Raw genomic sequence first — 16,111 nt, 5'->3', positions numbered from 1 at the left:
GCACACTGGCATCTCTCCGAGGAGTAGCTTTATTCAGGGATCATAAACATCACAGCCTCTCCTCAAAGTCAAGCCTAACTGCTAGGTCCCCAGTTGTACCCAAGTTGTCTGGGGCTGGCAGGGGTAGCTTGTTTGCTGCAGTGTTTGAGGGCAAGAGACTGACCATCCATGCAGAAAGCTGGCCTGGGCTGCCCGCTGCCTGCCATGGCTTTCCCACCTCATTGGGAGCCCGCTTCTCTCGGTGGGGAGACACTGCCCCCAGAGCATCACCTGGCCAGGTATGAGGGCAGAGCATGGAGTGGGTCCAGACCTTGTTTCTCTGCTGCCAGCCGTAGAAAGGTCTGGGCTGTCAGATCTCCCCCAAACCAGACAGCCTCGCTCGGCTCCTTGGCTGGGGCCCCTTAGGGAACAGGCCTGGAAGTGTGATGAGCCAGGTGTGCTCATCCAGGCAGCTACAGGCGCAGCCTCTTGATATCTTCACTGCGGAAGTCTATCCGCAGGGCCAGCACCTGGCGCACCTCAGCAGGGGTGAGGCGCCACGTCAACGGGCCGGAATTGGGTCCCCAGTAATCGAGGATCTCGGTCACCTGTGGGGAAGGACATAGAGACCAGTCAGCAAGGTGGGGCTATTCTAAAAGAGGGCTCTGGCCTCTACCAGGGGCAGAGCAGGGGCACCCGGGAAGGGGAAGGTGTCCTATAGAGCTGGCTGCTGGCAGACATGGTTTAGAGGGAAGTGGCGGGGATCCATCTTTGCCTCTTTCAGTCACCCCTCCCTGGCTGGGCCAAGGGAGCCCCACCTACCCGCTCCAGATTGAGGATGGTGGCCATCTGGGAGAGCCGGGCAAACTTGTCTCGGATGGTCCAGGTGGTCACCGTGGTAAGGTAGGCAATGAGTGACCTCAGCTCCTTGTCAAATTGCAGACCGCCCAGCTGCAGGAGAATCCAAGCCCAGTCACTACTTAGGCCTGGCCAGGCAGAACTAGCCTCCAGTTGCCCCCAGAGCTGGCTGGCAAGGCCGGCCAGGCCTCAGGTGGTGCCCTGTGGCTTGTTTCCTCTACGGCTTCAGAGGCCAGGGCAGGACTGGACCCAGACATGCAGGGCCTTGGGCAGCAGACAGAGGGGATGCAAGTCCTGGGGTGGTGGCATGACTTGTCTTCCTCAGAGGAGAAACGAGAGCTGCAGACCCATGACCCCTTTACCTTACCCGGTTAAAGGTGGATTTCAGCACCACTTTCTCCAACTCGACGGCAACAAGGCTGGTCATGAGCCCGGTTAGGCTGTCGTAGATGACCGGGGACAGGCTGGCCTGCACACAGAGGGTTGACATCAGCCGAGCCCCACCTAACTCCTCTGCCTCTACGCTGGAGTCTTAGATGGTGAGGATAGTTGCATGAGGCCACGGGGGGGTTTCTACAGGTGAGGGTTGGAAGGGCTTTCAGGGTCCCCAGAAGGAATGTGATGAGACCCTGCAGGCTGCTGGTTTGGGCAGAGGTGGGTAATTCCCTAAGTGGATCCCTAGGGCCCCTGCTCACCTTGAACTCTGCCATTTGCTGCTCCAGGTTAAGGATGAACTGTTGTACCCAAGGGTCGTTGGCCTCATAGTCATTGAATTCTTCCTGTTGTCAGGAAGCAGGGCTGGTCACCATGGGCCTCTTTCTAAGAAGTACCATTCACTGCCACCCACCTCTATCCCTCTAAGAAAATAACATAAAACATTCTTCCTTCCCTGTGCCTTCTGACTGATCTAGTTTAAAACCAGCTCAGACACCCAGACTGGCAGAAACTGACCAGCAAACAGCCCAGGGCTGTAGCAGTGGCCCACATAATATGGTAAAGTTCCGGCATTTTATTCCTTCTTGGATATCATGTTCTACAGGAATGAAATCACTAGGCCAGGAGGAAAAAAACGCTTCTAAGTCTATCATAGGTGGGGCAAAAAGAGCTCCAATAAGGGAATAAGTCAGGTCAAGGCAAACTCCATGTCTTTCTGAGCCCTTCTGACTAGGGACGAACTGTTTCCTGGGAGGAACCTAGTCTTCAAGGGTGAGGGTGGGGGAAGTGAGCCTGGGAAGCATGGAAGGTCTCGTCTGTTCAGATGGCTCCGCTCCCTCTAGCTGGGGCTAGGGGCGAGGGGTCATCGGGGCTTGATGGCTGCCTGTGGCCAGGCTAACCTCCTCGATGTTGTGGGAGACGGAGAAAAAGCTGTTGATCCAAGGCTGCACTTGTGGCTTGATGGCTGTGCTGTTGAGCTCCGTCAGCCCTTCCTGCACAAGGACAAGGTGGAGACATGTGACACAGAAGGCACGCCTCATCCCTTCCCTCTCTCTTCTCCCCATCCCTTCCTCTATCCTCTCCCCATCCCTTCCCTCTCTCTTCTCCCCATCCCTTCCCTCTCTCCTCTCCCCATCTCTTCCTCCTCTCTTCTCCCCATCCCTTCTTTCTCTCCTCTCCCCATCCCTTCTTTCTGTCCTCTCCCCATCCCTTCCTTCTCTCCTCTCCCCATCTCTTCCTTCTCTCCTCTCCCCACCCCTTCCCTCTCCTCTCCCTACCCCTTCCCTCTTTTTTCCCTACCCCATCCCTTTCTCTTCTCCCCACCCCTTCCCTGTCTTCTCTCCCCACCCTATCCCTCTCTCCTCTCCCCACCCCATCCCTCTCTCCTCTCCCCACCCCATCCCTCTCTCCTCTCCCCACCCCATCCCTCTCTCCTCTCCCCACCCCATCCCTCTCTCCTCTCCCCACCCCATCCCTCTCTCCTCTCCCCACCCCTTCCCTCTCTCCTCTCCCCATCCCTTCTTTCTCTCCTCTCCCCATCCCTTCTTTCTGTCCTCTCCCCATCCCTTCCTTCTCTCCTCTCCCCATCTCTTCCTTCTCTCCTCTCCCCACCCCTTCCCTCTCCTCTCCCTACCCCTTCCCTCTTTTTTCCCTACCCCATCCCTATCTCTTCTCCCCACCCCTTCCCTCTCTTCTCTCCCCACCCTATCCCTCTCTCCTCTCCCCACCTCATCCCTCTCTCCTCTCCCCACCCCTTCCCTCTCTCCTCTCCCCACCCCTTCCCTCTCTCCTCTCCCCATCCCTTCCCTCTCTCCTCTCCCCATCCCTTCCCTCTCTCCTCTCCCCATCCCTTGACTGCAGGGCGTTCTTTCAGCCCTGAGGCTTTCTGCAGGCCCTGTTGGAGGTTATAACAGAGCTAGTGCTAATGAAAGGAGCCAGGAACATGCCCCTTTCCAGATCTCAGCTGATTCAGGTCCAGGGTAACGATGAGGCCTTGAGACTGTTCTGATAAACTCTCACAAGAGATTTCAGAATGCCTGGTGCTAGGCAGCACCTGTGGCTAGGGCCACAGGTCAGAACAACCATGTGGCTCCACTTCCTGTGAGCATCTTCTGAGGGCTCTTGTCAATGTGGGGCCAAGTGGAAAGTCTAGAGGACCAGATGTTGGCTTGTCAGTGTGACAACTTCACTGCTGAAAAACCAACAGGGCCTTTAGTCTCAAGGGACCTGTACAACTCCAGGCTCCAGGGCTTGCTTGCTGCTCCCTCACCCGTCCTCCTGGCTTCCTTGCACATGACGAGCCAGCTAACAATCTTCTCAGAGCAACACACAGGCACAGGATTCAGTCAGCAGTTGAACCTGGGGCTTACCTGCAAGAGATCTCGGAATTTGTTGGACACGGCGGCCAAGTCAGAAAGGCAGCTGTCAAACTTGGCCTGGGCCTGCTCCCCTCCAATGCCCTGGCTGAAGAGCTTGGTGCAGTCACTCTAGGGGAGAACACTGCTGTAAGACCACCGAGCACGCGGGGCCATGGGAGTGTGAGGAGAGGCACCAGCCAGTTCTACTCCTCCAGCCAGCTATGGCCTGTCAAGAGCCCGGATGGGTTTCAGAAAACCTGGATTCTATCCTGGTCGCTATCCACTTGGCCCCCACTTCCCCTCTGTAATATGGGGGTACCAGTGTCGGGGAAGTGAATAAGAAACAGAAATACCAGAAAGTTTTTCCAGTCTTTAGAGTCAGACATTCCTAGGTTCAAGTCCTGGTTCAGTCATGTATTAGTTGAGTGACCTTGGGCAACCAATTGAAGTTTCTGAGCTTCAATTTTCCTGTCTATAAAATGGGAACACCAATTCCTGCTCCTCACGTATGAGATGAAGCACAACGTGCCTAGCTCATTGCCTAGCACAGGAGACACTAGCTATTATTGCTATAGTTTCTCCTTTTTTTTTTTTCCCACTTTTATATTTATTTACTTCTTTTTAAATTTTATTTAAATTTACCAAAAAACCACAAAAGCCAGTTTCTGCTTCTTAAATATTTTGGTCCGGCTACCAAAGGGGATGGTCAAGATCATAGCTAAGGTTTAAGGGCTTACTGTATACATGGCTTTGCTCTAAGCATTTTACTTTTATTAAAGTACCAGCCTGGGTGAGGTGGCTCATGCCGGTAATTCTAGCACTTTGGGAGGCCAAGGTGCGAGGACCACTTGAGGCCCGAGTTTAAGAACAGCAGGGAAACATAGTGAGAAGCCGTCTCCACAGAAAATTAAAGAATCAGCTGGATGTAGTGGTGCGCCCCTGCATCCCCAGCTACTCAGGAGGCTGAGGTGAGAGGATCCCTTGAGCCCAAGGGTTCAAGGTTGCAGAGAGCTATGACTGTGCCACTGCACTCCAGCCCAGGCAACAGAGTGAGACCAAAGTACCTATTCTGCTTAAAAACAAAACAAAATGAAAACCAAAAAACCCCCACAACTATTGTAAGTTACTTTGACCTTCATAAAAAAAAGTATCTCCTTTATGAAATAGGTAAAATTATTATCCCCATTGTACAGATGAGGAAACTGAGGCACAGAAGTTAAAAATTTATTCAAAGCCATGGCAATAAGTCATGAAAGGCTGAGCATGGTGGCTCACTATCGTAATCCTAGGATTTTGTGAGGCCAAGGTAGGAGGATCGCTGGGGCCCAGGGGTTCAAGACCAGCCTGGGCAACAAAGCGAGACCCTGTCTCTCTCTGTTTTTTTTTTTGAGACAGAGTCTCACTCTGTCGCCCCGGCTGGAGTGCAGTGGCATGATCTTGGCTCACTGCAACCTCCGCCTCCTGGGTTCAAGCGATTCTCGTGCCTCAGCCTCCCGAGTAGCTGGGACTACAGGCGCCTGCCACCACACCCAACTAATTTTTGTATTTTTAGTAGAGACGGCGTTTCACCATGTTGGCCAGGCTGGTCTCGAATGCCTGACCTCAGGCGATCCACCCGCCGCAGCCTCCCAAAGTGCTGGATTTACAGGTGTGAGCCACCGCGCCTAGCAGAGACCTTGTCTTTTAACATAGATAAATAAATCATGGAGCTGGGACTCTAGGCCAGGTATTCTGACTCCAAAAATCCTGTTTTGTTTTTGTTTTTGTTTTTTTTTTTGAGACAGTCTTGCTGTGTCACCCAGGCTGCAGTGCAACGGCATGATCTTGGCTGACTGCAACCTCTGTTTCCCGGGTTCAAGTGATTCTCCCACCTCAGTCTCCGGAGTAGCTGGGATTACGGGCACCCACCATCATGCCCAGCTAATTATTGTATTTTTGTAGAGACGGGGTTTTACCATGTTGGCCAGGCTGGTCTTAAACTCCTGACCTCAGGTGATCTGCCTGCCTGAGCCTCCCAAAGTGCTGAGATTACAGGCGTGAACCACCGTGTATGGCCCAGAATGCCTGTTTCTTTTTTTTTTCTTTTGAGACGGAGTCTCGCTCTATCGCCCAGGCTGGAGTGCAGTGGCTCGATCTCGGTTCACTGCAAGCTCTGCCTCCCGGGTTCACGCCATTCTCCTGCCTCAGCCTCCCGAGTAGCTGGGACTACAGGCACCCACCACCACGCCTGGCTAATTTTTTGTATTTTTAGTAGAGATGGGATTTCACCATGTTAGCCAGGATGGTCTTGATCTCCTGACCTCGTGATCCGCCCGCCTTGGCCTCCCAAAGTGCTAGGATTACAGGTGTGAGCCACCGCGCCCAGCCCAGAATGCCTGTTTCTAATCACCACACTACAGCGTAGGTGTAGAGACCTCTCCAGGGGGAACTGCTTGAAACTCGTGTTTTGGGTTGCCAGGAGCTGCCACATTTCTCGTAGCCTCCTTAGAAAGTTCATGCTGTTTTGCCTCCAGAGGGGAAGCAGAGTGGAAGAACTCAGAGGGACTCTTCTAGCAGACAAAGGCCCTTCACTCCCACAGTATTACTGACACTCACTGTCTTTGAGTAGTCTTGTAACCTCCCCTGTAAGCTGAATGTCATGCCACCTGATCTGCCTATCTCAAAGGGCTGCTGATGGGGCTAAGAAAGAACATCTGTGAAATGCAAATCTAAGGGCAGCTGGGATTTAGGGAATAGGTTTTTCAGCTCTTTTACTTGGCTAATTCTACCAGCTCACTTGTGAATTTCTAATATTTCCCCAAATTTTACTTTCAAAACCCAACAGACTCATGTTAAGGATGAGGTCAGAAATAGTCTAAAGTGCCATGACTTACAAACAATGATGTCGGCTGGGCGCCGTGGCTCACGCCTGTAATCCCAGCACTTTGGGAGACCGAGGCGGGCAGATCACGAGGTGAAGAGATCGAGACCATCCTGGCCAAAATGGTAAAACCCTGTCTCTACTAAAAATACAAAAATTAGCTAGGTGTGGTGGCACATGCCTGTAGTCTCAGCTACTTGGGAGGCTGAGGCAGGAGAATCGCTTGAATCCGGGAGGTGGAGGTTGCAGTAAGCTGAGACTGCGCCACTGCACTCCAGCCTGGGCAACAAGAGCGAAACTTCATCTCAAAAAAAAAACAAAAGCCAGGCATGGTGGCTCACACCTGTAATCCCAGCACGATGGGAGGCTGAGGTGGGCGGATCGCCTGAGGTCAGGAATTTGAGACCAGCCTAAACAGCATGGTGAAACCTCGTCTCTACTAAAAATACAAAAATCAGCTGGGCATGGTGTCAGGCACCTGTAATCCCAGCAATTTAGGAAGCTGAGGCAGGAGAATCGCCGAGGTTGCAGTGAGCCCAGATCATGCCACTGCACTACAGCCTGGGCAACAGAGCGAGAATCGGTCTCAAAAAATAAAAATAAAAAAATAAAATAAAATAAAGACAAGGCCAGGCGAGGTGGTTCATGCCTGTAATCCCAGCACTTTGGGACGCCAAGGCGGGTGGATCACTTGAGGCCAGGAGTTCGAGACCAGCCTGGCCAACATGGCAAAACCCCATCCCTACTAAAAATACAAAAATTAGCTGGGTGTGGTGGCAGGTGCTTATAATCCCAGCTACTCCAGAGGCTGAGGCAGGAGAATCACAGAAGTTGCAGTGAGCTGAGATCACGCCATTGTACTCTAGCCTGGGCGACAGAGTGAGACTCCGTCTCAAAAAAAAACCAACAATGATGACAGCCAACTTGTTGAACACATACGATGTGACAGATACTATGTTATCAGTACATTATACCACCACATTTATTTTTATTTTTGAGATGGAGTTTTGCTCTTGTTGCCCAGGCTGGAGTGCAATGGCATGATCTCGGCTCACCACAACCTCCACCTCCGGGGTTCAAGCGATTCTCCTGCCTCAGCCTCCTAACTAGCTGGGATTACAGGCATGCGCCCCTATACCCGGCTAATTTTGTATTTTTAGTAGAGATGGGGTTTCTCCATGTTGGCCAGGCTGGTCTCGAACTCCTGACCTCAGGTGATCTGCCTGCCTCAGCCTCCCAGTGTTGGGATTACAGACCTGAGCCGCCACATCCGGCCTATGCCACCTTATTTTATTCCATCCCATTTTGAGGCTTTTTTGGGGTAAATTCCTAATGTAATCCAGTTTACAGTACTACAAACTCCCGCCTGACTGTTCTCTCTGAGTCACCCCTCTCTCCTCTGTGTGCTGGCTCCAGCCTCCTCCTCAGTGTGCCAGCATAAGGCCCACACTTCACACTAGGTTGTGCACTGAGCCCTTTGTCTCTGCTGCAAAGCATCCTCCTTTGTACAAGTGTTCACTGTGGAGGCAGGGCCCTGGCCTCACTTCTTTCCCAGAGGCTGAGTTTGGGAGTGGGCAAGAACTGGGCCCCTCATTTTCCAATAGTTCACAAAGTAATCCCTCCATGCTGTTATTTTTATTTTGTTAATTTTAAATTTATTTTTACTATTTTTACTTTTTTTTTTCTTTTTTGAGACAGTCTTACTCTGTTGCCTAGGCTGGAGTGCAGTGGCACGATCTCGGCTTGCTGCAACCTCCGCCTCCCAGGTTCAAGCGATTCTCCTGCCTCAGCTTCCTGAGTAGCCAGGATTACAGGTGTGCACCACCACACCCGGCTAATTTTTGTAGTTTTAGTAGAGATGGGGTTTCACTATGTTTGCCAGGCTGGTCTCAAACTCCTGACCTCAGGTAATCCACCCGCCTTGGCATCCCAAAGTGCTGAGGGTTATACGTGTGAGCCACCACACCTGGCTACTATTTTTACCTTTTTTTTTTCTTTTGAGATGGAGTCTTGCTCTGTTGCCCAGGCTAGAGTGAAGTGGTGTGATCTCGACTCACTGCAATCTCCGCCTCCTGGGTTCAAGCAATTCTCCTGCCTCAGCCTCCCGAGTAGCTGGGATTACAGGCGCCCGCCACCGTGCCCAGCTAATTTTTGTATTTTTAGTAGAGACAGGGCTTCACCATCTTGGCCAGGCTTGAATGCCTGATCTTGTGATCCACCTGCCTTGGCCTCCCAAAATGCTGGGATTATAGGCGTGAGCCACTGCGCCCAGCCTATTATTACTTTTTAAGTGATGGGGTCTCATTATGTTGCCCAGGCTGGCCTCGAACTCCTGGCCTCAAACAATCCTCCTGACTCAGGGTCCCAAGTAGCTGGGACTACAGGCACGAGCCACCCAGCTATTGTTATTTTGAGATGGAGTTTCGCTCTTGTTGCCCAGGCTGGAGTGCAGTGACGCAATCTCGGCTCACTGCAACCTCCACCTCTGGGGTTCAAGCAATTCTCCTGCCTCAGCCTCCTGAGTAGCTGGGATTATGGGCACATGCCACCACACCCAGCTAATTTTTTTTGTATTTTTAGTAGAGACAGGGTTTCATCATGTTGGCCAGACTGGTCTGGAATTCCTGACCTCAGGTGATCCACCTGCCTCGGCCTCCCAAAGTGCTGGGATTACAGGCATGAGCCACCATGCCCAGCCCAGCTACTGTTATTTTTAACTGTTAATACAACTAATAAGTACCACTGCATGCCTCTCATGTACTCAGTGGTTCATATGATCACATTCATCTCATAACAGTCACGTGGCACAGAGGTCATTATCCCTGCTTTATGAATGAGGAGACTGAGGTTACAGAACTTTCGCCTAAGGCCACACAGCTGGGCAGTGGTCGAGTGAAGATTTGAACTTGGGGTGTCTGGCTTCAAAGCCCAAGCAATTTCCACTATACTCTGCTGCCTTCCTCTAAAAAATAACAGCTACTAGCTTTGTATAGGATTAGGCAAACCTTATCTTAATCTCCTACATTTATACAGGGATTTGTCATTTTTATAAAGTGCTTTTGATCCTGATTTTTTTTTTTTTTTGAGACAGACTCTCCCTCTGTCTCCCAGGCTGGAGTGCAGTGGCATGATCTCGGCTCACTGCAACCTCTGCCTCCTGGGTTCAAGCAATTTTCTGCCTCAGCCTCCCGAGTAGCTGGGATTACAGGCGCCCGCCACCATGGCTGGCTCATTTTTTGTATTTTTAGTAGAGATGGGGTTTCACCATCTTGGCCAGGCTGGTCTTGAATTCCTGACCTCGTGATCCACCCGCCTCAGCCTCCCAAAGTGTTAGGATTACAGGCGTGAGCCACCTCACCCGGCCTTGATCCTGATTAAAAAAAAAAAGTTTTTTTTTTTGTAGAGATGAGGTCTCACCACATTGCCCAGGCTGGTCTCAAACTCCTGGCCTCAAGTAATCCTCCTGCCTTGGCCTCCCAAAATGTTGAGCTTATAGGTATGAGCCACTTGGCCTCAATCCTGTTTTTTCATTAGGCTACCCAAGAAACACAAGCTAGGGCCGGATGGAGCTATGCATCTCATTTTGTAGATGAGAGGACTGAGGCTCAGAGGGCTAAGGGACTTGTCCAAGGTCACACGCCAACTATGTTCTGGAAGATCTAATTTGTGTGTTATTTTGAGATAGAGTCTGCTCTGTCGCCCAGGCTGGAGTGCAGTGGCATGATCTCAGCTCACTGCAACCTCTGCCTCCCGGGTTCAAGCGATTCTCCTGCCTCAGTTTCCCAAGCAGCTGGGATTACAGGTGTCTGCAACCATGCCCAGCTAATTTTTGTATTTTTAGTAGAGATGGGGTTTCGCCATGTTAGCTAGGCTGGTCTCGAACTCCTGACCTCAAGTGATCCACCCGTCTTGGCCTCCAAAAGTGCTGGGATTATAGGCATGAGCCACCGTGCCTTGCCTGGAAGATCTAATTTGAATTCTGATCTTCCAACTCCTGAGCTTTTCCCCCTGGTCCAAGGATGCCTTGCTATCATGTCAGTCACCAAAGAATCCCCTCAAGTGTGGCTCAATGTCACCAGGATAAGTGTCTTCACTACGATGTGTGTATAGGGCTCTATCCCGACATGGGAAAAGATGGCTGCTGACCACTGATAGGCAATTTCCCTCGTACCTCCAGTGTCTTCTTCAGAGTGGAGATGTTTTCACTGCAGACTTCCACGTTGTTCAGAGTCACCTGGGAGATGAGGAAGGAAGAACGTGACTTCCTGCCGACTGTGCCTGCCACCCACTCCAATGCCAGACCGGCTGACAGCTGTGCTCCATGAAGCTCAGAGAAGGGCTGGCTGGAGTTCAGACTTGCGCTAATGAAAACCCACACTGCTACACCTGAGCAGGACGCTCAGCTCTTGGATTGGGCAGAATGGGGAAGCAGGCTCGCCCTTTCTTCTGTGCCTGATGATAGGGAGCCTAAAGCTATCAGGACCTCAGAGGTAGTGAGCTCAGGTTTCAGGTCTTCTTGTACTGTGTTACCTACAGAGCAGAAATGACTCAGGCATACAGGTCCAGGATAAGTTCTGAGGCTCCAAATGGTCAAGCCCCAGGTCAGTGATACAAAGCCTGACATTCATTAAAGAAAAGCTTCCAGAGAGCCTGCCACCTATGAGGTATTTTCTCATTCTTTATCTCACGGAGTCTGCCAAATACCCCCATAGAACACGTATTATCAAGCCCAGTGCATGGGAGGAAATGAGACTCCTCAAAAGGAAAAATGATTTGGCCAGGTGCGGTGGCTCACACCTGTAATCCCAGCACTTTGGGAGGCCAAGGCGGGTGGATCACCTGAGGTCAGGAGTTCAAGACCAGCCTGGCCAACATGGTGAAACCCTGTCTCTAATAAAAATACACACACAAAAATTAGCCAGGCGTGGTGGTGCACATCTGTAGTCCCAGCTACCAGGAGGCTGAGGCAGGAGAATCGCTTGAACCTGGGAGATGGAGGTTGCAGTGAGCTGAAATTGCGTCACTGCACTCCAGCCTGTATGATAGAGCGAGACTCTGTCTCAAAAAAAAAAAAAAAAAAAAAAAAAAAAAGGCAGGGCAGGGTGGCTCATGCCTGTAATCCCAGCACTTTGGGAGGCCGAGGCAGGTGGATCAAGAGGTCAGGAGTTTGAGACCAGCCTGCGCAACATGGCGAAACCCCATCTCTACTAAAAATACAAAAAATTAGCCAGGCGTGGTGGCGGGCGCCTGTAATCCCAGCTACTCGGGAGACTGAGGCAGGAGAATTGCTTGAACTTGGGAGGCGTAGGTTGCAGTGAGATGAGATCACGCCACTGCACTCCAGCCTGGGTGACAAGAACAAAACTCCGTCTCAAAAAAAAAAAAAAAAAAAAAAGTAAAATGATTCACGAAGGTCAGACAGCAACTGATTCAGCAAATATTTACTGAGCACCTGGATGTGCCAGGCACAGTTCTAGGCACTGAGAGAAAGCAATTAACAAAAAAGACATGGTCCATTCCCCACAGAGCTGACATTCCAGAAGGGAAGCCAGATAGTAAACAAATGCATTATATAATGCCAGGAAGAATAACAAAGCACGAAAAGGGACAGACACTCAGAATGACAAGGCCACAAAGCTGGAGCCAGGCTTAGAATTTGGGTCTCTGAGCTTCCAGATGGATAAACAGGTGGAGGTTCCTGGACAGTGGCCATCCGGGGAGGGCATGGAAGCTCCATACCCCTTCCCGCATAATTTGCCCTATTCGTCTCTTCATCTGTATCCTATATAATATCCTTTATAATAAACAAATAAACTAAAAAAATGAATTCAGTTCTCCCTACTCTGGTCCAAAGACGACTTTTTTCATAACATGACTGTCTTACAGACTAGGTGCAGAAATACTAATGATAAAAGTAGCATGGAGGCCGGGCGCGGTGGCTCATGCCTGTAATCCCAGCACTTTGGGAGGCTGACACAGGTGGATCACCTGAGGTTGGGAGTTCGGGACTAGCCTGACCGACATGGAGAAACCCCGTCTCTACTAAAAAAAAAAACAAAATTAGCCAGGCGTGATGGTGCATGACTGTAATCCCAGCTACTTGGGAGGCTGAGACAGAAGAATCGCTTGAACCCAGGGGGCGGAGGTTGCGGTGAGCCAAGATCACGCCATTGTACTCCAGCCTGGGCAACAACAGCAAAACTCCGTCTCAAAAAAAAAAAAAAAAAAAGTAGCATGGGCATGGTGGCTCACGCCTGTAATCCCAGCACTTTGGGAGGCCGAGATGGGTGGATCACCTGAGGTCAGGAGTTCGAGACCATCCTGGCCAACATGGCAAAACCCCGTCTCTACTAAAAATACAAAAATTAGTCGGGTGTGGTGGCAGATGCCTGTAATCCCAGCTACTTGGGGGGCTGAGGCAGGAGAATCACTTGAACCTGATTGAACTGAACCGGAGGTTGCAGTGAGCCAAGATCGTGCCATTGCACCCCAGCTGGGGCAACAAGAACGAAACTCCATCTCCAAAAAAAAAAAAGTAGCATGGGGCAGAAGTATTAAGGCACCAATTGCTCTGGCCATTCAGAGGAAAGAACAAACGTTATGGTGTGAGGCCTTCAAGGAAGGTTCCATGGCAGGGTTGGTAGCTGAGCTGAACATAAAAGGGTAGAACATAATTCTGACAGGAGATGAAGGTGAGAACATTTCTCCACCCCCATCAGCCTCTCTCTAGCTCACTGTCCTATTTGATATTTTCTTAATAGTCCTTAGGATTTCCTGACATTCTCTGGTTTATCTATTTCTTGTCTCCATGGATCTAGCCTGTTTTCTTCACCACTGCGTCTCTATACAGCACTGTCTACCTTTCCACTTGATGGAAATATTCTAACTGCACTGTCTGGTATGGTAGCCCCCAGCCATGTGTGGCTACTGAGCACCTGAAGCATAGCTAGTACAACTCAGGAAGTGGATTTTTAATTTAAATGTAAATTTCAATAGCCACCTGTGGCTGGTGGCTACCATGTTGGGCAGTGTAGCTCTAGAACCCAGAACAGTGCCTGATATTTAGAAGTTTCTCAATAAATATTTGTGGAATGAGTAAGAGAGTGAATGTATATATTCTGGAAAGGGGATAATATAAGCAAGTGCAGAATGGCAGAAAACCCAAAAAGGTATTTGAGAAATAGCAGAGTCAGTTCACAGACACGTGCAGGGAAGTGGCAGGAGGTAGACCTGCGAGGGGCAGAGACTGACAGGGACTTGGGTGCTCTGCTGCAGTTAGCCCTGTGACCTGTGGACAGTGGGCTGGCACTGAGGATTTTTAAAGCAGGTGAATGCCACATGAGCACAGCTGTGGTTCGGGAATACTCATCTAGAGGCCATGTGTGGGAGGAAATAGAGGGCCTGGGGATCTCACTGCCTGTAAACTGGTCTGCTGGTGGCATGATGAGGAAGGCAGGGGTGAGGTAAGCAGGAGTCAGTCTTCGAGACATGAGTCAGGAGCTTCAGGATTTCAGGGTAAAAGGAGGATCTCAGAACCCCAGGGGCTGTGACTAGCAAGTCCCTCTCATCTTCCCCGGAGTGCTTCCCTTGTCAGTGTCCTGCAGCCAGTGCTGAAAGTCATGATGCTGACAGTGCTGCTTAGGCCACTGATTGTGGACAGATAAGCCTAACGGTCTTTCTTTAATATGCCACAACATGAGGCCTCTAATGTCACAAGTTTCCAAATAACTGTCCTGTCATGACAGCTGAAGGATGAAGGCCATAAGTGTTTCCAAGGCAATTAAGAGCACCAAGAATAACTGTCATGAGGACTTATGGATTTGAGTTCAAATGGTATTGATTTCAAAGTTTCCCCTGTACTGACAGCCCTAGTAAGCGTGGATTCACTGGGTTTATTCCCTGCCCACAGTGCATGATGTCAGTACATTTGGAGAATTCATCTTGACAGCCAAATGAATCAAGGTGACATAAAAAATAGGTCCTGCAATGGGAGTGATGACATTTTAAATACTTGGTGTCAGGAAAACCAGAAACCTGTCACCAAGCATTTAGCATCACCTCTCTTTTTGGTCTTATCTTCTGGGGCCTCAAACAATGAAACTGTGTTAATGGGAGGTCCTCACAGAGTGAATACGCACTGGCCGGTTTTGGAGACGTGTAGTCAAGTGGTGGAAAACGGAACTGGAAAGGTGGGATGGGTTAGAGTTAGGAGGCTTAAACAAAGACATCTAGCTTTGATGTGGTAGGCAGCAAGCAGCCAATGATTATTTCTGAGCACAGAAATGAAAGTAAGTTCTGTAAAAAAAATCACAAACAAAATATTTAAGTTGGTTCACGATGTGATGCTGGTTGCTGGGCATTTTGGCAAAGTTCTCCAAAGGTAACAACTTTCACAGGCAAAGTTTTTTGGATCTGATCTTTTTTTGGCAGCAACCATGATATCCTAGATTGACAGAAACCATGCCCAGGGCAAATATTTTCTATGACAGGAAGAGAGTGGGGCTGCCTAAACAGCTTTCATATTGGATCTGTCTCATAACCAGTTACTATGGGTTCCTCTGCACAGGGGTTGGTAGATATTAGCAAGTTTAGGCTTCTCTCTCTGAAAGTAACAGCTCTAAACTCTTTTGGGGGTCACAGATCCTTTTAAGAATATGATAGCTAGGTGTGGTGGCTCATGCCTGTAATCCCAACACTTTGGGAGGCCAAGACGGGTGATCACTTGAGGTCAGAAGTTCGAGACCAGCCTGGCCAACATGGCGAAACCCAGTCTTTACTAAAAAAAAAAAAAAAAATTAGCCGGGTATGGTGGCGCATGCCTGTAATCCCAGCTACTCGGGAGGCTAAAGCAGGAGAATTGCTTGAACCTGTGAGGCGGAGGTTGCAGTGAGCCAAGGTTACGCCATTGCACTCCAGCCTGGGGAACAAGAGCAAGACTCCATCTAAAAAAAAAAAAAAAAAAAAAAAAAAGAATCTGATAAAAGTTAAGGAAGGACCCTGTGACCCAAAAATGCACGTGAACATTTTTGCATCCAACCCCACCTGTGGGCTACAGATGCTACTAGATGTTTCTTTCAGGCTCGGAGCCTCAGGAGTCAAGACTCAGGGTGCGGCCAATGTGGGGGATGGAGCAGAATGGACGTTGGACTGTGCTACTCCCGTGCGTGCTAAGACAGCGTGTGCCAGAGAGGCCTGATCTTGAGCTTAGGACTCATTTGTGGTCTCTCTGGCTCATCACAAACTGGTTGTTGCTTTGTACAAATCCTTTCATCCTTCTGTGCTCCTCCTTTCCAAGCTGTCACACAATGGAAGGCTTGCTGCTTTATCACATCTGTCATTCTGGGTAGCAAAGGGCTTTAATAAAGCCTTCTTTCCAGAGGAAGTTGAAAGCCTAAGACATGTGCTAGCAGAGCAGTGACGGCAGGCCCGAAGGACTGGCGCCTGCCCATGCCGCGGGCCTCTCCTCAGAGAAGCAGTCTGGTGGCCTGGCACAGATGGTAGAGCTGGTTCTGTGGCAGATGCAAGCCAAGCTTGACACTCAGTGAACTCCTGAGCAGCTGGGCAGTGCTCTGGGGAATGAATGCTAGGTGACAGCTGGACAGCCCAGCCTCTATCGTGGCTC

General features: G+C 50.2%; 1 protein-coding gene across 1 annotated transcript in view; it reads right to left on the bottom strand.

The window, feature by feature from the left end:
• Positions 1–13: 13 nt before the first annotated feature.
• Positions 14–16,111, bottom strand: part of COG4 (component of oligomeric golgi complex 4) — a 43,052-nt gene continuing 26,954 nt past the window's right edge. The window contains exons 13-19 of the mRNA XM_054453767.2: positions 10,661–10,723; positions 3,642–3,758; positions 2,172–2,264; positions 1,533–1,616; positions 1,205–1,306; positions 802–930; positions 14–587 (exon numbers count right to left, since the gene is read on the bottom strand). Coding sequence (XP_054309742.1) covers positions 453–587; positions 802–930; positions 1,205–1,306; positions 1,533–1,616; positions 2,172–2,264; positions 3,642–3,758; positions 10,661–10,723 — 723 coding nt within the window. The 3' untranslated portion in view covers positions 14–452. The remainder of the gene's footprint in view (positions 588–801; positions 931–1,204; positions 1,307–1,532; positions 1,617–2,171; positions 2,265–3,641; positions 3,759–10,660; positions 10,724–16,111) is intronic.

Source organism: Pongo pygmaeus, chromosome 18, assembly GCF_028885625.2.
Source record: "Pongo pygmaeus isolate AG05252 chromosome 18, NHGRI_mPonPyg2-v2.0_pri, whole genome shotgun sequence".
NCBI classification, from domain to species: domain Eukaryota; kingdom Metazoa; phylum Chordata; class Mammalia; order Primates; family Hominidae; genus Pongo; species Pongo pygmaeus.
This window is presented reverse-complemented; position numbering and strand designations above follow the sequence as displayed.